Source organism: Perca flavescens, chromosome 11 (assembly GCF_004354835.1).
Source record: "Perca flavescens isolate YP-PL-M2 chromosome 11, PFLA_1.0, whole genome shotgun sequence".
Lineage (NCBI taxonomy): Eukaryota > Metazoa > Chordata > Actinopteri > Perciformes > Percidae > Perca > Perca flavescens.
The window spans coordinates 356001-377374 of NC_041341.1; the positions used below are offsets into that span (position 1 = coordinate 356001).

General features: G+C 43.7%; 1 protein-coding gene across 1 annotated transcript in view; it reads left to right on the top strand.

Annotated features, from left to right (window-relative positions):
- LOC114564194 (titin-like) overlaps positions 1–21374 on the top strand; it is a 380077-nt gene that overhangs the window by 79231 nt on the left and 279472 nt on the right. The window contains 5 exon segments of the mRNA XM_028591428.1: positions 3874–4158; positions 4940–5065; positions 5856–6044; positions 7793–8194; positions 11234–11284. Coding sequence (XP_028447229.1) covers positions 3874–4158; positions 4940–5065; positions 5856–6044; positions 7793–8194; positions 11234–11284 — 1053 coding nt within the window.

Genomic DNA, 21374 nt, shown 5'->3' on the forward strand with positions numbered 1-21374 from the left:
CTGGTAAAGACAAGAATTAAGGGTTGACTTTTGACCGAACAGATATCACCGTGAAACCTACTTTGATTACTTTAATTAAAGGCAATTATTTGTTGTATTAACACGTTTTCTGAAACGTTGTTTTTAAATATGCAAAGGAGGCTATTATCTTATTCAATATATGCATCCTTTTGCATGACTCTTTGTGGAGAAACTCAGATTTACAGATATTTCGATTAAATCAAGTAATCGATTAGTCGAATGTTAGTCGCACACGAATGCTAGAGCACAGCCCTACTCCAGGCTCCGTCTGATGCTTTTCTTCCAACTTTCGTTAACATTTTAGGGTTTGATTTGTATTTTTGGAAAGAGAGGTGTGAAGGTGCTTAACCACAGGTGTCAAACTCAAGGCCCGCTGGCCAAATCTGGCCCCTCGTATACTTTGATCCGGCCCGCATATCAGTTTAGCTTCTGTAGAAATATTCCATTGACGAAATGTGTGTATGTGCTCGTTGCAAAAGAGCTGTGTTAGTCATTGAGGAAGTGGTTAGAAGTGCTCCGGGTGACCTCTGATGCACAGAAAATTAAGCTTAAAATAAAAATAGTTATAGTAGGCTTTTATGGCATAGAGGTGCATTGTTTGAAGGTTGCGAGAACGGAAGTGGACATTGCACCAGACAGAGGCCCCGACCTTGCCGTGTGTGTGTGTGTGTGTGTGTGTGTGTGTGTGTGTGTGTGTGTGTGTGTGTGTGTGTGTGTGTGTGTGTGTGTGTTGGATAACTGTTTCTGTCTAGAAACTAGAAGACACCCCCCTGTGAGGAGAGGATAAAAGCTTGAGGGAGAGAAAAGATCAGGGCTCATAATTTGACAACTTGGTGGACCGAGCTCTGATTTGATGTCTGTTGCTAGGGAAACTTAGTCTCTGACGGACAGAATTCCTTACAGTTCACAATCATTTTTGGCCCACCTAGTTTTTGTTGCTTTTTCTTAACATAGCCACGCCCTAAAATACCCCCTGCTTTGTTGACGATTTTAAAATCAACGAGAATATAATTCACTAATTGAACATCATTCTGTGTTGCAGAAGACTTAAAACTAGCAATTGAGACCATAAACTCATTATGAAAATGTTTACTGAGGTAATAAATCAAGTGAGTAGGTCACTTTCTCATAGACTTCTACAGAAACCAAACTCTTTTTGCAACCGCAAGTGTCTCCCCCTGCAGGAATTCAGATATAATGCAGGTTTAAGGAGTCTCCCCCTGCAGGAAATCAGATATAATGCAGGTTTAAGGAGTCTCCCCCTGCTGGTAGTCAGATATAATGCAGGTTTAAGGAGTCTCCCCCTGCTGGTAGTCAGATATAATGCAGGTTTAAGGAGTCTCCCCCTGCTGGTAGTCAGATATAATGCAGGTTTAAGGAGTCTCCCCCTGCTGGTAGTCAGATATAATGCAGGTTTAAGGAGTCTCCCCCTGCAGAAATTTAGATATATTGCAGGTTTAAGGAGTCTCCCCCTGCAGGAATTCAGATATATTGCAGGTTTAAGGAGTCTCCCCCTGCTGGTAGTCAGATATAATGCAGGTTTAAGGAGTCTCCCCCTGCTGGTAGTCAGATATAATGCAGGTTTAAGGAGTCTCCCCCTGCAGGAATTCAGATATAATGCAGGTTTAAGGAGTCTCCCCCTGCTGGTAGTCCGATATAATGCAGGTTTAAGGAGTCTCCCCCTGCTGGTAGTCAGATATAATGCATGTTTAAGGAGTCTCCCCCTGCTGGTAGTCAGATATAATGCAGGTTTAAGGAGTCTCCCCCTGCTGGAATTCAGATATAATGCAGGTTTAAGGAGTCTCCCCCTGCAGGAATTCAGATATAATGCAGGTTTAAGGAGTCTCCCCCTGCAGGAATTCAGATATAATGCAGGTTTAAGGCACTTCTGAATTTGCAGCACTTCTCCAAACCGGATGCGTTGTCCATTAATATTAACAGGCACTAATGGCAACAACACAGCCAAAGATGTTTGACTTTGTGGCTAAAATAAAAGCATGTAAATAAACTCCAGCGTGGCCCGTAGTGAAGTTGAGTTTGACACTCGTGTTTTAAGGTTTATTTTGTATTTTAGGAAGAGCTTTGTAACACCTCGGCCAGGGACGACACATAGAGAACTAATTCTGGCCTTTTCTTCACCATGTGTATTTTGAATTTGTCCCTTCTCTCTAATAAACTAAAATCAACTTTAAATCCCGATGTCTGTTCTCACTCATTAACTCTGTGACTGTCGGGGGGAGGGAGGGGGAGAGAGAGGAAAGGAGGGGGGAGGGAGGGGGAGAGGGTGATGGAGAGAGAGAGGGAGAGAGAGGCAGGTAGAGGGAGAAGGAGGGGGAGAGGGAGAGAGAGAGAAAGTGGGGAGGGTGATGGAGAGAGAGAGGGAGGGAGAGAGACGGAGAGAGAGAGAGAGAGAGGGAGGGAGGGAGAGAGAGAGGGAGGGAGAGAGACAGAGAGAGGGAGCGAGAGAGACAGGGAGAGAGACAGAGAGAGAGAGAGACAAAGAAAGAGGGAGAGAGACAGGGAGAGAGAGAGACAAAGAAAGAGAGAGGGACAGACAGAGAGAGGGAGAGAGACAGGGAGAGAGAGAGAAGGAGAGAGACAGGGAGAGAGAGAGACAAAGAAAGAGAGAGGGAGAGAGACAGGGAGAGAGACAGGGAGAGAGAGAGAGGGAGAGAGAGAAGGAGAGAGACAGGGAGAGAGAGAGAGAGAGAGAGAGAGAGAAGGAGAGAGACAGGGGGAGAGAGAGAGAGACAAAGAAAGAGAGAGAGAGAGAGAGACAGGGAGAGAGAGGGAGAGAGAGAGAAGGAGAGAGACAGGGAGAGAGAGAGAGAGAGAGGGAGAGAGAGAGAGGGAGAGAGACAGAGAGAGACAGGGAGAGAGAGAGACAAAGAAAGAGAGAGACAGAGAGGTAACTTTGTCCCAGTGACACATATTCTCCTTGGAACGGCTCATTACATGTTTTAATTTAAAATAAAGAAGCAGAACTTACATATACATATATATATATATATATATATATATATATATATATATATATATATATATATATATCTCTATACTATGATTGTACGTCATACAAATATACACAAAAATATACACACACACACATAAACACACATTTATACTCACACATACATGTTTACAAATACATAAACAAGCAATAAAACCAACAGAATCTACACACCTTGTTTTATTTGGGATTGTAACTATGCTAATAAAGCTAATAAAATGTCTTGCTATGACTATTATTGACCCTAAAATGTCTTGCTATGACTATTATTGACCCTAAAATGTCTTGACTATGACCCTAAAATTTTTGCTTGACCCTAAAAAAATGTTTTGCTATGACTATTATTGACCCTAAAATGTTTTGCTATTACTATTATTGTCCCTAAAATGTTTTAAAATGTTTTGCTATGACTATTATTGACCCTAAAATGTTTTGCTATGACTATTATTGACCCTAAAATGTCTTGCTATGACTATTATTGACCCTAAAATGTCTTGCTATGACTAGTATTGACCCTAAAATGTTTTGCTATGACTAGTATTGACCCTAAAATGTTTTGCTATGACTATTGTTGACCCTAAAATGTCTTGCTATGACTATTATTGACCCTAAAATGTTTTGCTATGACTAGTATTGACCCTAAAATGTCTTATTGTTGACCCTAAAACTATTGTTGACCCTAAAATGTCTTGACCCTAAAATGTATGACTATTGTTGACCCTAAAATGTCTTGCTATGACTATTATTGACCCTAAAATGTCTTGCTATGACTATTGTTGACCCTAAAATGTTTTGCTATGACTAGTATTGACCCTTCTCTCGTGTACTGTCTCCCCGTCCAGTCCCGGAGGCGCCTCAGATCCTTCGCCACATGGCGCCCCAGTCGGTGGAGGCGGGGAAGCCCGCCCGTTTCTCGGTGCAGGTGAGCGGCGTGCCGCCCCCCCAGGTGTCCTGGTACAAGAACTCCCAGGCTCTGTCGGCCGGCTTCAAGTGCAAGTTCCTCCACGACGGGGCCGAGCACTCGCTGCTGCTGATCGAGGTCTTCCCCGAAGACGCTGCTGTGTACAACTGCCAGGCCAGGAACGAGTACGGCGAGGCCACCAGCACGGCCGCGCTCAGCGTGGAAGGTAAGGGGGGGGGCAGTTAGAGGAGGGGGGGGCAGTTAGAGGGAGGGGGGCAGTTAGAGGGAGGGGGGAGGGGGGGGGCAGTTAGCCAGCGTGGAAGGTCAGGGGGGGGCAGTTAGCCAGCTCTGGAGGGAGAAGTCAGTTTGAAGATAATCAGAAGAAAAGTCGTAAAATTTTAAGAAGAAAAGTCGAAATATTAAGAAGATATTAAGAAAAAAAAGAGGAAATATTTTTAGGAAAAAAGTTTAATTTTTTTTTAGAAAAAAGTCATAATATTATAAGAAAAGAAGTTGGAATATTTTAAAATGAAGTCGAAATATTTAACGAAAAAAACACGAAACATTTTAAGAAAAAAAGTCGTAATATTTTAAGTACATATATTTAAGTATATAAAGATATATATATATATATATATATATATATATATATATATATATATACAGTATATATAATACAATACTGTGTGTGAGTTTGTCTGTCTGTCTGTGTGTGTGTTTATGTGTGTGTGTGTGTATTTGTATTTGTGTGTGTTTATGCGTGGGTGTGTGTGTGTGTGTTTGTGTGTGTGTTTATTTATGTGTGTTTGTATTTGTATTTGTGTGTGTTTATGTGTGGGTGTGTGTGTGTGTGTTTGTGTGTGTGTGTATTTGAGTGTGTTTATGTGTGTGTGTGTGTGTGTGTGTGTGTATTTGTGTGTTTATGTGTGTGTGTGTGTGTGTGTGTGTGTGTGTGTGTTTGTGTGAGTGTGTGTATTTATGTGTGTCTTTATGTGTGTGTGTTTCAGTGTCAGAGGTGGTCTCTCCCGACTCGTCTGCAACCGTGGCCCCCCCGGTGGTCATCTCGCCCATCGCCAGCACCTCGGCCCGCGAGGGAGAACCGGCGCGCTTCCAGTGCCGCGTCCGCGGAGACGGTAAGCCAACGCCACTCCTACGGCGAGCTGCTTCACCCGTCCACCTGCAGCCTTGGTTTGGGGCTTTTTCCTGGGTCAACATTTCAAATAAAAACTTTTTTTGGTGACGTGTTTGTCACTATTTTCATAAAAAATTCATCACTTTTTTCTGATGTTTTCCTCCAATTTTCGATTTTATTGTCGATGTTTTTGTAGATTTTTCCAAGAATGTTTACCTCTTTTGGGGAGTTGGTTCTTACATACTTTTTGAGAGGGACAAATCTAACCCCCCCCACCCCCCAAACCCCCAACCCCGAAATAATTTTAGGTAAAAATATCGAAATATTTTTAGGTAAAAATATATAAATATTTTCAGGTAAAAATATAGAAATATTTTTAGTAAGAAAGAAAGTCTTAATATTTAAAAAAAAAATAATCGAAATATATATTTTTTTAAAGTGGGGACATATTCGATGCACCACGCCCGAAATATTTTTAAGAAAAAAGACAAAATATTTTATGAAAAAAAACAAAATATTCTTAGAAAAAAAGTCGTAAACATTTTTTGGAAAAAAAGTCGTAATATTGTAAGAAATAAAGTTCCAATAGTTTTTTTCAAAAAGTGGGAATATTTTGGGGAATTTTCTATGTTATTGTTTATTATTATTATTGTCGATTTTTTCGAGTTATTTTAACCTCTTTTGGGGAGTGGGTTCTTTAGTATTAGGAACAAATCTACCGCTAAATATGAAAAGGGGACCTATGCGTTGTGTTTTGGACCAACCCCTTCACGTTGTTGTCGTGTGTCCAGATGTGAAGATCAGCTGGTTCCACAAGCAGAAGGAGATCAAGCAGTCGGACTTCTTCCGGATGTCTCAGTTTGACGACAGCTGCCAGCTGGAGATCTCCAGGGTTTACCCCGAGGACGAGGGAGAGTACAGCTGCGTGGCCACCAACAACGCCGGCAGGGTGTCCTGCTCCGCCACGCTCACTCTGGACGGTAAGTCCAGAGCACTGTGTACTTTACAAAGAGAGAGGCTGTAAAGGTGGATAACAGAAGCCAAAGGCACATGGTCATGGTTGTTTTTAATGTCAATAACAACAAAATGCTCCTATTATCTGCTGGTTCGGGCATCTCATTTTAAACTACACCTATTAAGGCCTTGTTTCTGCCCACCCCTTCTGACCAGGAACAGATCCAAATTCTCTTTTGTCCCTCAAGCCATAAAAGCCTTAAATCAGTCAGCTGTCCAGCTGGCCTGGTCATATCCAAAGGGTGTATAGTGTATTGTAGTGTGTGATGTATGTTCTTCATGTTATGTCTGTCCGTGTCTGTTTGCTTGTGTCATACGTCTTGTCATAATGTCCTGTCATGAAGTGCCTTGCGACTGTGGTGCAAACCCAACTGTCCCCACGGGGACAGAGGACCTTTTTTACAGCAGACATGTTGACTGGTCATAGTAGGAAGAGCACAGCTGAGATTGATAACCTTAACGATGGCTCAGTTCCATCAAGTGTCCCAGTAAGATATTTCAGTGAGTCAGCATGCACAATACCAGGACCTCTCCTAAGTGGAATGCAGCCATCATTAATGGTTTAATACCAGAGTCTGTCCTAAGTGGAATGCAGCCATCAGTAATGGTTTAATACCAGGGTCTCTCCTAAGTGGAATGCAGCCATCAGTAATGGTTTAATACCAGGGTCTCTCCTAAGTGGAATGCAGCCATCATTAATGGTTTAATACCAGAGTCTGTCCTAAGTGGAATGCAGCCATCATTAATGGTTTAATACCAGGGTCTGTCCTAAGTGGAATGTAGCCATCATTAATGGTTTAATACCAGGACCTCTCCTAAGTGGAATGCAGCCATCAGTAATTGTTTAATACCAGGGTCTCTCCTAAGTGGAATGCAGCCATCAGTAATGGTTTAATACCAGAGTCTGTCCTAAGTGGAATGCAGCCATCAGTAATGGTTTAATACCAGGGTCTCTCCTAAGTGGAATGCAGCCATCAGTAATGGTTTAATACCAGAGTCTGTCCTAAGTGGAATGCAGCCATCATTAATGGTTTAATACCAGGACCTCTCCTAAGTGGAATGCAGCCATCAGTAATTGTTTAATACCAGGGTCTCTCCTAAGTGGAATGCAGCCATCAGTAATTGTTTAATACCAGGGTCTGTCCTAAGTGGAATGCAGCCATCAGTAATGGTTTAATACCAGAGTCTGTCCTAAGTGGAATGCAGCCATCATTAATGGTTTAATACCAGGGTCTCTCCTAAGTGGAATGTAGCCATCATTAATGGTTTAATACCAGGGTCTGTCCTAAGTGGAATGTAGCCATCATTAATGGTTTAATACCAGGGTCTGTCCTAAGTGGAATGCAGCCATCAGTAATGGTTTAATACCAGAGTCTGTCCTAAGTGGAATGCAGCCATCAGTAATGGTTTAATACCAGAGTCTGTCCTAAGTGGAATGCAGCCATCATTAATGGTTTAATACCAGGGTCTGTCCTAAGTGGAATGCAGCCATCAGTAATGGTTTAATACCAGGACCTCTCCTAAGTGGAATGCAGCCATCATTAATGGTTTAATACCAGGACCTCTCCTAAGTGGAATGCAGCCATCAGTAATGGTTTAATACCAGGGTCTCTCCTAAGTGGTTTTGACCAAACCTGCCGTTAAAAAGCTCTATAAAGTCATCTACTACTACTATAAATGAAATTAAACCCATAAAGTCAATGAACGTGCTTCCTTTCAGGGCGAAAACAAGCCGCAGACAGTCCCGCTGAGTCTCCGTGGCGTGTCTCCACCAGCCTCGCCTCTTTAAAGAAACATTCCTCTGGCCAAAAGCCCCTTTTCATCCAGCCAATCACGAGCTGCACGGTGCCCCACGGGGAGGTGGCGCGCTTCCACGCCTGCGTGTCCAGCGTGCCGAAACCGGAGATCAGCTGGTTCCACAACCGGCAGCCGGTCCAGCCCACCAAGAACGTGGTCTTTCACTTCGACGAGGTGACCAACGCCGCCGTGCTCATCATCGTGGATGCTTTCCCCGAGCACGCCGGGCAGTACACGTGCCGCGCCGTAAACAGCGCCGGGGAGGCCACGTGCTCGGCCACTCTCACCGTCACCCACGAAGAAGAAGAAGAAGAAGAAGGTAACGTCTGGGATCTGTTGGCTGCAGCCAGGTCTCTCCCCCCGTTTCTCTTCCTGCGAGATTAATTCACCCTCCTCAAATTCCTCCTTCATCGTCTCCGGACAAAACTCTTCAAGGGATGTCCCGAAACCACGACGCAAACATTTTAGAAGTGGATCGATTTAAAGTCAGCTTTAAGTATGTTTTAACCCTTTATTCAAACAGTGAAGCCCTCCTTGCTGAGTATTCGAGGTTTTAAAATCTAAATACTTTGAGAAAAAAAGTCGGAATATGTTAAGAAAAAAAGTCGGAATATTTCATGAAAAATAGTCGTAAAATTTTAAAAAGAAAAGTCAAAATATTTTTGGGTTAAAAAGTCGTAATATTTTAAGAAAAAGTTGGAATATGTTAAGAAAAAAAGTCTGATTATTTTATGAAAAATGGTCGTATAATTTTAAGAAGAGATGATGTCCCCTAAACCAGAAAAATTTGGAAGTGGTTCCATTTTAAGTCAGCTTTAAATATGTTTTAACTTTTTATTCAAACAGTGAAGCCCTCACTGCTGAGTAGTCAAGGTTATAAAATTCTCGGAATATGTTAAGAAAAAAGTTGTAATATTTTAAGAAAAAAAGTCAAAAAATAATTAGGTAAAAAAGTCGGAATATTTTGAGAAAAAAAGTCGGAATATGTTAAGAAAAAAAGTCGGAATAATTTGCGAAAAATAGTCGTAAAATTTCAAGAAGAAAAGTCAAAATATTTTTGGGTAAAAAAGTATATGTTACGAAAAAAAGTTGTAATATTAAAAAAAAAAATGTCGGAATATTTTAAGAAAAAAAGTTGGAATATGTTAAGAAAAAAAGTTGTGATATTTTTACGAAAAATAGTCGTATAATTTTAAGAAGAGATGATGTCCCGAAACCAGGTCTCAAAAAATGTAGAAGTGGATCCATTTTAAGTCAGCTTTAAATATGTTTTAACCCTTTATCAAACAGTGAAACCCTCAATGCTGAGTAGTCAAGGTTTTAAAATCTAAATATTTTAAGAAAAAAAGTCGTAATATTTTAAGAAAAAAATTCGGATTATGTTAATGTTATGTTGATGTCGGGAGGCGGGCAGTCAGACTCAATGACCCATCTGATTGGTGGAGAGGTAACCCGGAAATGGCGAGCGGGATGAGCGTGACTAGAGTCTCTCAAAATCTGGCGAAAATCTTTTAAACTGACCTTTGTTGATCTGAAATGAAGACAGATTCAGCAACTGCACGGCCTATTTATCTCTTCAAATGTTTTCAGAAACACGTTTCTTCGTAAAATACGAGATCGTATTTTGTAAAAGCCGCCATTATGGTCTGTTTTGAAATCCGGGAGAAGCGTTTGTCCAATCAGCTGCCGGTTTTCATTTTTTGGGCAACAATACAGATTAGCACACGCATAACGTACGCTCAAGTCGGAGTCTCTTCGGTGTGTTCGCAGGGACCTTTTGGACCTTGGGGAGACTTGGTGTGTCAGAGCCTTTAGGGAAATGTCAGTTCCAATACCAGTTTATCTTGGATATAAAAAAGGGTTCTCGGACAACTTCTTCTGTAAATTGTACAAGCAAGAAGCAACTCTTATCTATGTTCTTTAACGGTAACATTAAAGCTACAGTGCGTAGTTTCTGGCTCCCCCATGAGGAATTCTAAGGAATGACAACAACACTGTCGGCGCGTCCACATCCACGTGATACAAGCCTTCCGTGTTCGCTCGAAACGATTTAAATCGATTTAAATTCGATCGCTCACACAAAAATTGATTGTAATTGGAGAATCAGTTATATTTGAGCCAGCCCCAGGTTTTTATAGCATCAAATAACACTTCAATGACTTGAACAAACATCAGCGTGCCTAGGTAACTACCTAAACCCAGCCCTACTCACCTACGGTGATTTGCAGTTGTTCTCTGTGGGATAAATCTTGGCGTTGTGCTTCCAAAAATGCCGCTTAAACCATGTAAATAAATATTTCGGGACATCCCTCCTCCAGATTTGACTAACCTCACAGTTCCAGTTTGTTTGAAGCCTGGGATTATCACCTATACCTTCCTCATCATCACTCCCCACAGGAACCATCTCCTCCCTCCACCATCCTCCATCCTCACCCTCCTGTCCTCTCCTCTCCCGTTCAGCTCCGGAAAACTCTGGGAAACGCATGAAACTCACATGTATAACTTCCTCGGTTGTTCCTCTATCCTCCAGGAAACTCAAACCCTTCTCTGTGTGATTCCTGTGTTATTAAATGTCTGTGTTACTTCTTCTGTTGTTGCGATCCTTCATCTTGTTTGTTACAGATGTGCGTTTGCATTGTTTGATTTGTCACTTCAGTGTCTTTCATTGATTTTAATTGCAGTACCACTTTTGCACCGTCGCAACCCACAACTAAATTTCTCTCTTAACATCTGTTGTACTAAGACCTAAAACCAAAGGCAAATGTTATGAAAGTATCATATGTACAACAATGATACCAAAATTATGATATGCATAAATACAAGAATAAATAAGAGTTACACCTTTGCGGTCACCCTCCAAGACATGACAGAATTCGGCCCGAGCCCGACAAGTACATTTTAATTGACAGCTTTTCAAAGTCAAAGTCAAGTTTATTTCAGAAATTACAGTGTTCAAATACAGTGCCTAATACAATACAAAAAAGCCTGCACCCGTTTACAGCCTGACATTATTCAAATGTGCGCACGCACACACAGCTCTTTTGCCTTTTCTCAAGAATGAGTCATTTATAAGTTTTTTTAACATCATTTATTCATGACTAACGGAGGCTATAGGCCACTTGGAAGTTGGAACAAAGAAATAAAATAAGTCCTCTGTAACATCATAAAATCTCAGCACTCTAAATAGGCCTAAAAGTTTTCCACACACACCTCAGACTTTGCTTTCTTTGCCGGTGCAACCAGAAGCCAGCCTCCAATTCATTGTTAATCAAAACTCTCAAGCCCGAGCCCGGCCCGAGCCCGTGTAAAATGATAGAAAGAGCTTCAGCTCTAATTCATGTCATCTCTTTCCTCACAGTGACTCACGTGAGAGAGCAGATCGAAGCCAAGATCGAGCAAGAAGTCAAAGGTAAGGTCACTGTGTATAAAAACAAATTATCACACAGAAGAATTCGGCACGGTGAAAAAGGGACAGTTTAACTAGCTTTTATTTTTTGATTTGATTAATGTTTCACATTTCTAAAGCAGTCTGTCAGCAGGCAACTTTGATGCAAGCTTTGACTCGTTGAAGGTGAAGAAGCTGTTGAGAAAGTTTAGAAAACAACAGATGTGTGGGTGTGCATGTTTCATTCAAACAAAAGATGTGATTTATAGTTGACCTGCATCCACAGACTGCTTTTAGAGTTTGTAAATATGTCGTTATGTTGAACTGTCCCTTTAATAAGAAGTGATCTTTGAATTTCCACGGTAGCATGTCATCTTTAAAGGTGCCGTAGGTAGGATTTTGAAGATCCAGGACATAGCCAAATATTTTTACAACTTCTCAGTCCCTCCCCCCTTTCCGCTAAAGCCCAAAACGGTCTCCTAAGCCCCTCCCCCCACGAGGGAGAATGAATGCGTGTGCAGTGATTGACATGCAGTTAGACACCCCCCGTGGCCCTGATTGGTGCATCTGAACAGGGAGCGGTGGTGGAGCCAGAGGAGCTGGATTTATTTTAAATGTCCTGCTTCATGTAGTTCTACTGGAACATAGGGTCAGTTTCAGCAGATATGACAGAAAGTTAGTTTTATAAGTCTTACCTACTGCATCTTTAAGTGTCTTGTTAAAAGAAATTCCTACGGTCTGTATTATTCTACATGCTCTTGTTCTGATCATATTTCATGGTTTCCCCCAGGCAACACTGATAAAACTTGCTTGTACCAGTTTTTGACAGGGTTTGCATCCGAAAGTTCAATTTCATCTTTTGGCATGAAGGTTTTCTTCTGATCTTTTCCCAGAAAAGGCGCAGGATGTGTATCTTTTAAAGCTTCCGGATATGAAATGCTCTTTAAAAGATATGGAGGTTCACTGCATATGGAACTGATACCTTCCTCCTGCAAAATATTTCTTAGCCTGGCTTGCAGATAGTGGGATGTCATTCCTGTGGTTTGCACTAAATAACAACTATATTAGTTCGAATAAACGCCTTCTCACCCAATTGTACAGCTTCATTTGTTTTGGAATACGAGATATGTTTTGGAGAGCTTTTCCTCTCGTTGATGCATCATTTATTTCTTAAGTTTAAGGATTAGAAAGGGCGTTTATTCTCCTGTCTGCAAGTCAGGTAAGGGATATTCTAGTGTAAAGCCAAAGCAATTATCAATAAAATAAAACAGGCGAATGTAAGCAGCCCATCTGGGAAACATTATGCTTTTTTTAATGATAATAAAATAATTTATGTTTTGAAGAAATTTCCACAGAAGAAGGATCAAAACTTCCTGAAGGTTTCTAATAAAAAGAACCAAGTCTTGCGTTTATTCGAACAAATATGGTGAGTGAAATTATTTCTTATGGCATTGTGACTCCCAGCATGCATTTAATATTTCCATTAATGATTCATTCAAATCCTTTTCTCTCTTGTTTTTAACCCCTGGACGTTTTGTTGTGCTGACCGTTGTCCGTTTCTGTTCACAGAGCTGTTTTATCATGAAAGCAAAGAGGAAACGCCGCAAAGCAGCGCAGCAGAACTCACCGGCACCCGACAGCTGAGAGGAGCCTTCTCCGACACCGAGGACTTCCCCGATCACGGCCTGGTGTCGGCCAATCGCTGCTCCAGCAGAACCTCGTCCATCAGCTCGTGGACGGAGAACATCAAACCTTCTTTCACCAAGAAACTAAAGTTCCAATCGGTTCTCGAAGGAGAACCGGTGGAGTTAAAGTGTAAACTGGTTGCATGTCCTCAACCAACTATCCTGTGGTTTCATAACAATAAATCTATTCCTAAAGAGCGTAGACGTAGGATGTGTACAGACAGCAAAATGCACATGCACACTACCAGTCTGGTTATCGATTGTATCAAAGAGAAGGACTCGGGCAGTTATAAAGTCATGGCGATAAACACGGAGGGTTCTGCCGAGTCCACAGCATCACTTTTGGTTTCACTGAGGGAAGAGCAGTCCGCTAACTACCTGGGCTTCGTTAAACGCTCTGCCAAAGCCCACGAAAGCATAGACACCATGGCAGAGCAGAGGAAAGAGAGGAAGTTTAGGGTCGACCTCAGGTGTGTTGGGTCCCCGTTTGACAAGATGTCCAAAGTTCATCAGGGAAGATCTCGATCTAAGAACTCTTTGGTGCGTACTGTTTACTTCAGGGCCGATTCCCATGCGAAAGAAAAAGAGGCAGAGAAAGAGTCCAAACGTTTGGAGACTGCCTCTGAGCGCGCCCCATCCCCTCCCGCCATGTTCGACAGGTCCGAGCGCTTTAACGACAGATTCAGTGATATTTACTGCGATCGGCGCACCGGTGGAAGGTTCAGTGACAAGTTTAGCGACAGGTGCAGCGACAGATACAGCGACAGGTTCAGTGACACTGAGAGCCTTCACAACGAGGTGAGAACAAAACTTACCACACTCCAAAAAGCTGTCAAACAGAAGAAGAGGCTTTCTATCTCTACCATGTCGTCCTCTGAGTTCGAGTCAGAATCAGTTGCCAGCGAGTCAAGCTATGCCGAATATGTAGAGAGGCTCAGGGTCAAGCCTGCCTCTTTGCCCGATGTCCAGCAATTCAATCGACCCTTCGATTTGGGGGAGAGTCATCGAGAGTTTCAAGGTAAAAGCTCAAACAGGGAGCACTCTCAGCGTCGTATGAGGCATTCATTTGAGCCTCAGTCCAGAACCAGGGCCATTCAGATCATGAGAGGCGATTTGGTTGATACAATGGTGCCACAGACAGAAAGGAAATCAGGTGAAACGTATTCAGAGACCCTGGTGGATAAAAAGGTTGAAAGTTTCGCTGAGTCTCGGGCAGATGCTAGATTCAACCAAATGGTAAGTGAACGTCACAGTGTGCTCGCTGACCAAAACGTTGAGTCTACAAAGGCTGAGGACGAGATACGTCACCCTGAAGTCCCGTACTCTGAAACATTAGCATACCCAGAAACTACGACGTACAATGAAAGCAGGGAATCTGGTCGAATTGTGCCTGCTCAAGGGAACGTCAGGGAGAAGTTAACAGAAGAAGACATGGCAACAACAGAAACCATTGCTCCATTTGAAGAGAGTGAAGGCGAGTCTTTGAGGGCTCAGTATGAGAAAAGCATTGATGCTGAACGAATGCAGTGTGAGGAAAAACTCCTTGCCTTGCGAATCAGGAAATGGCAGCAAGGAAGTAGGATGTCAGAAGAGGAGACATTTCACCCTGAAACTGATCTGCCCATGCCAGCAGAGATGCAGTACATGGAGCCTGCGGAGCAGGAAGTGATGGAGGAAAAAACAACTGCAGAAACTGAGGCCATGGCTTCATCTTTCCATAAATCACCCAGAATGAAAGCAAGGTTGGTAGATCATGAAGGTGCAAGTGTGTCAACACCCAAATCACCTCAAGTAAAATCCAGAGGAGAAGAAATGAAAATGTCCGCCTCCTTGCTTAAAACGTCAGCCACAACGGAAGCCAAATTAGAAGAAATTAAAGTTGAGCCACCACAAACATCCCCCATAATAAAAGCTAGAGGAGCAGAAGTAAAAGTGGAGTATTCACCTAGAACAAAAGCCAGAGAAGAGGACAGACTGGGAAAGTCACCCAGGCTAAGGCAATCTGCCAAAGAGAGGTTCCTTAGTGAAGCTGTAACACCAGAAACAGTTGGGCAACACCAAGAGGAGTGTGAAGGGAAGTCTTTGAGGGATCAGTATGAGAAGAGCCTGGAAGCTGAACGGATACAGTGTGAGGAAAAACTCCTGGCCCTGCGGATCAGGAAATGGCAGCATGGAATGCGAATGTCAGAAGAGGAGGAAACTGATCTGCCTGTGCCAGCAGAGACACAGTACATTGAGCCTGAGGGGCACATTTGCACCCAGCAGGAAGTGGTGGAGAAAAGTGTAGCTGTAGACCACGCTACCATTTCAACACCAAAGTCACCTAAAGTAAAAGGTAGAGTCGAGGAGGGCGAAACATCTGCCGTTTTGCCTAAGGCCAGAACAAAAGCCAGACCAGGAGATTTGGAAACTGAAGCATCACCCATGCTGGCACAAAAATCCCCCAGACTAAAATCAAGAGCAGCAGAAGTGGAAGCTCAGTCATCGCCTAGAGCAAAAACCAGAGCAGAGAAGATGTTGTTTGAGAAGACAGGAGAAGAACGTGAGCTCCAGCTGTCAAGGGAGAACCTCTCCGAGCTGAAGAATGAAAGTGAGAAGTTTGTCAGTGAAGAGGAGGCCTTGACTCAGCGGATAATGAAATGGCAACAAAATGTTCAGATGGAACAAGAGCAAGCTGTGAAGCCGGAGTCCGAATGGGTAGAGGGTTACTCCCAGATCCAGACAGAGAAAACCACAGAGGTTGGATTAAATGTTGCAGAGGCGTCTGCTTTGGAATCGCAACCTGAAGTGGTCCGCAGCAAGAAGACTTCACCAGGAAAGAACGCCAAAGAGAAGTTTCTTTTGAGCGAGTCGGTTCCTGCTGGTTTCCAAGGTCAGCAGAGTGATAGCCTGCAGTGGCCACCTGCTGGCGAGCTTCCAACAGAGGGCCGTGAAACCAGGTTGCAGAGGGACAGTGAGTACTTTGTAAGCGAGGAGGAAGCACTGGCTCAGCGCATCCTGAAATGGCAACAAGATGGTGTCGAACAAGATGAAGTAGCTGAACTGGAGTCTGAGTGGGCTTTGGGGAATCAATCAATCAAACAGCCTGGCTTGGGGTTGCTGTTTGAGTCCCAAGTTCCAACATTTGATAGTGAACTTCACCGTGGTGGCATTTCTCATGAAACCCATCCCAGTGAGCTTCCAACTCTTGCTGGTGGAGCCATATCAACAGAAAAACCTTCACCTCTTCAACATGCCGCTGGGTACGAACCATCTCCTCCTTGTGAGCCTTCTTCAATTACAAGGCATTCTCCTACACATGCTGGTTTACCACACAATCTGGAAAGAGAGGCAGAGAGGAGACAGAGCAGGGAGGAATATCCAATGGCTGCAGATAAATCCAGCTACCAACGCTTTCAGTCAGACGTAAGAGAGGAGAGAGGACGAGAGAGGAGATGGGATCGACCAGAGAGAGCAGCGAATGGAGACAACAGAAGGATTTTGCAGGTATGAGAAGAGAGGAAATAAGCGGAGATCCAAAAAGGTCAAAACAGGAGTGTGAAATGATTGCAGAAAGCTTTGAACTTCGAGCTATAAAGAAAGATGAAAGGAGAGCCCGAGAGGGGTCAAATTTGAGAGAAGGAGTTTACCAAACTCAAGAGTCGAACAGGATGAAACAAGCGGATACAAGTGACGGAGGCTCCCGTCCACTATTCGTGAAGGAAATATCTTCAGTCAAAGCAAAAATCGGTGAGATGTCAGAGTTTACCTGCCAATTCCAGGGTGACCCTGTACCCACAGTCACTTGGCTCAAAGATGGCCACCCAATAGCCAACAACCCTGACTATGATATCATGAGCAAATCTAACAAATCAAAGCTCACTGTCTTCTATCCAACAACAGACCACAAGGGGACATATGACTGTGTCATAACCAATAAAAACGGCAAATCCATCTGCAGCGGCACTCTTGAGATCTCCGACAAAAAAGTGGCAAGAAAGTCGGCAGCAGGAAAGGAGGTGGTAATTACAGAGGAGCTAGAGAAGGGTGAGGAAAACCAGGAGAGCGCGATGGAAGCAGAACTTAAGACCTACATGGATTCAGGAAAGGCAACACTACAGGTGCCTCAGGTGGTGACCCACAGACGTCTCTGCTCGGATGAATCTTTTGGCTCCTCAGCTGTAGAAATCAGAATTACCGCTGCCACTCCTCTCCCTGACATGACAGAGGAAATCAGTGAGGAAAACCCTCAAGCTTTTACGGAGAAAACCTCAGATGTGCCGGGCGATGAAGGGGCCTCTCCGACTGCCAAACACAAATTTACTTTCTCCTTTGATGTGGTTGGGGAAGCTCCTCATATGGTCAGCGAATTAGTGAATATATCCTGTTCTGAGGGCAACACTGCTGTGTTGGAGTGTGTAATCACAGGTGAACTTGCCCCAGATGTCGCATGGTATCGTGACGACGTTTGCCTCAACATCACGGCCGGAAAATACAAAAGTGAGGTAGATGATAAAGTGTACAGGCTCTATATTCACAGTTTTACAAACACCGATGCAGGGGTGTACAAATGTGTTGCTAGAAATAAGATGGGCGAGGTTACAAGCATCTCTGATGTGTCATTTCAAGTCGCAGAGCCTGTGCAATTCTCAGAGGGTGGCAGTTTTTCCGAGGATGTCAAGAAACCTGCCGTATTCCACAATGCTGCCATCACCCACACTGAGGACAGTATCAGTAAGATGAAAGATAAACCTCTGAGTTCACAAGCTCTATCGGGCGTAGCCAAAGCCCCAAAATCCAGACCCAGTGTCTCAAGAGAGCCTCCGACTGTATCCGGATGTGGTCTGTCGGCTTCTGCCGCTGTGATAAAGGTTTCTCAGATTAAACAAGCTTTTGAGTCAGACTCTGCAGTTGCATTACTGCCGCCCCCCTCTCCCGAGGAGCAGAGAAAGGAAACACTTTTCCCTCAGGAGTTTATTCCTGCGGTGGCCATTTCCCTTGACCAGCAGGAACAAGTAATTGAACCTGGAATCCATGCAGAAGGTGGTGTAAGCCTTGCTGCTGCTACAAAAGGAAATCCATGTTCTCCCAAAGATGTTCATGAAAGAGCAGAACCAGATTTCACTCAAAGTATTCCTGCTTCAGAAAAATCTGTTTCCTTTCAAAACCCTGTAGCACCCGAATCTGTCTCTTCCAAGACCTCCCAGCCCATCTCCTCTCAAGAGGAAGGCCATGAGATCTCTAGTGATGTTGAAGAGGGAGCAGTTTCAACAGAAAGCCACGGTGTACTTAAACAGTTTGTGGAGGAAGTGCAAGAGTCTCCAAACCTGGTGAGGCCTAAAGCACAGAAACCTGCTCAAATGCCCCAACAAATGGAGGCATGTGAAGTGGAAATGGTGGAGGACACTGTGCGTACATTTGACAGAACTAGTAGCTTTATTCCTTTCCAATCTGAAAAAGTCCCGGCAGTAAATCGATCTGTCAGAACTTCAGCTCCAGCTGAAAAAGCTGGTAAGTCTAAAATAACTTCTGAATCTCTCAAACAAAGACAAAGTTCAGCTGCAGAGTCTGTCTCTATTCAAAGCAAGGCAGAAGTTGAAAGTATGGTACTTGCTGGTGAGGAGCTGATTTCCATTCCAGAGCCATCAATGGACAGTGGTGTCTTCCTAAGTATGCCGGAGTCCCAGGCCGATGTGACAGAAGTAGCAGAGGAAATAGCTAGTGATGTAGTTAAGCCTCATGCACAAATCAAGGGTGAAGATGAGAGCACTGATTTCTTGGAGCCAGAACCTAAACCGCTTATGGTCAAGCCTAAAGTAGACCGCAAAATGAAACCACTTCTTCCTGATGCTGCTGCTGCTGCTGTGGAACCTCAAAGCTTGGTTGCATCTTTACAGGAAAGAGGAAGTTTGCACAAGGTCCCAGAAGCTGAAGCTGGAGGAGCAGCAGTAGCTGTTGGCTCCATGGAGGAAGAGGAGGTCACTTTTGGCACTGTTTATGACTATTACAACCCTCCAACAGACTGGGGAAGACCTCTGTCCCCTGAGTCGGAGATGTCAATAGAGATTGGCAGCACTGTGAGCGAAGAGCTAGCCGAGGTAGCCGAGCGGTTTTACACCCCAGGCTCGTCTACCGAGGTCTCGCAGCCGATTGCAGAGTCCTTCCAGACTCCCAAGTCTCACATGTCCTTCCATACTCCAAGTTCTGATTCACCTGGTGGGTTTATGACCCCTCAGGAATACCCCTTCTCCCCCGTAGAGCATAAGCGACCCTCGACAGGAGGCTCCAGCGAGATGTTCTTCTCACCAGTTCAGTTCTTGACTTCTCCTGGTGACGAGGGCATTGAAACAACACCTCCTGGAATAAATGTGGATGAGAATCGATACCTTACAAAGGGAATAGGCCTTCAGGAAAAAGTGCAGGGAATCCCTCCTGCTTTCCTCAAACCTCTCATTAGGAAAAGAGTGTTTGAAAATGACTCGCTAACGTTTTACGCTGAGGTGTTTGGCCTCCCTTCCCCAGAGGTGAAATGGTTCTGCAACAAAACCCAACTGGTGGCAGACGACAGAGTTAAAATGGAGAGGGATGGCGATAGCATCTCGCTAACAATTCACAATGTCACAAAAGCCGACCAGGGAGAATATATTTGCGAGGCTGTGAATGATGTCGGAGAAGCCAGAAGTGTTGCTTTAGTGGGAGTTGTATCACAGGAAGTGAGGTTCCTGCCTGCCCCTCCTGCTGTCACCCATCAGCATGTGATGGAGTTTGATGTGGAGGAGGATGACTCTTCTCGTTCTCCCTCACCTCAGGAGATTCTGCTCGAAGTAGAATTGGATGAAAACGAGGTGAAAGAATTTGAGAGACAAGTTAAGATCATCACTATTCCTGAGTACACAGCTGACAACAAAAGCATGATCATATCTTTGGATGTTTTACCGAGTATTTATGAGGAGGGTGCCGTGGACTTTGTCACGCAGGAGCATGATGATTTAAAAATAGCTTTCGAGGTCACTGAGATGCCTCCAAGGTTCATCAATCCTATCTGTGACATGGAAACCCCAGAGGGTACCACTGTCATGTTTGAGTGCTCACTGATGGGAATCCCATCTCCCATCGTGTCCTGGTTCAAAGGTGACAAAAAGATTCCTCACAATAACAAAAAATACTTGCACTCATCCGATGGAGACAACCACTTCCTGAAGATCTGTCAAGTCACAACACAGGATAGTGGCGTGTATACCTGCAGGGCTATTAACGTTGTCGGGGAGACTTTGTGTAGGGCCTGTCTGGTGGTGTTAAATGCCAAGGCTTTCTCAGGGAAGACCAGAGGCAGGGAGTTGACCGCCGTGTCTCTCGGAAGCGCCAAAGTCCAGCCGCAGAAGTTCGACATGGTGGTCGGCAACACGTCTTTTGACAGTGAGCAGGTGTCAGAAATTGAGCTGGAGTTTGAGTTTGAGCAAGAGGCAGATGAGTCGCAGCGGGCAGTCAGGCTGGTGGCCAAGACTGACAGCGAAATGAGCGAACAGGGAGAGAAGTACGTTAGCATTAACTTTGATGTATTTGCTGAACCAGCAAAGGATGACAAGATAGAGTTCAAAGGGAAGTCCTCTGATATGTGTAGCTTTCAGTTCCAGGTGACTGAGTCGCCGCCTAAATGCGTCATCCCGTTGACTAACGTTACAGCAGCGGTAGGGACGCCAGTTATCCTCCAGTGTCTGGTTAATGGTAAGCCAAACCCCACCGCCGAGTGGTATAAAGATGAAGTCCGAGTCACAGGCGGCAGGTGTATAATCCAGGAGAAAACTGCAGGCCATTTTAATCTGCTCATTACTAACGTGACCCAGAGTGATGCTGGCGAGTACAAGTGCATAATTCAAAACACAGCCGGGTGCGTTGAAACTTCTGCGCTGCTAAAGGTATTTTAGAGGTTTAAGGGGCTGGTTGTCCAGAGAAATTTACTTTAGTTGTATAATTCTTGACTACTTCATGGTTGTTTTAGCTGCAGCTATCGATTATGTCGCGTCAATTAATCTCTGGATTTGTTTCTGGATGAATGGATCAGTTGTTTGGTCTCTAACATGTATGAAAATTGTGAAAAATGTGGATCAGTGTTCCCAAAAAGCCCAAGATGATGCCCTCAAATGTGTTGTTTTGTCCACAACTAAAAGATATTCAGTTTACTGTCACAGAGGAGAGAAGACACTAGAACATATTCACATTTATCAAGCTGACATCACACAAGTTTCACTGTTTTTACATAAAACAATTATTCAAACTGATTAATTTAATAGTTGACGACCAATCGATTAATCTTTGCAGCTCTAGTTGTTTTCACGTACTTAAGATTAAGACTCATTAAAACTCTTGAGGAAAAAAACCATGACAACCAATAAAACTCTAAAAGGTGCTCTACTGGGAAACAGAAAATTAGTGAAGCAAAATTGAAATGA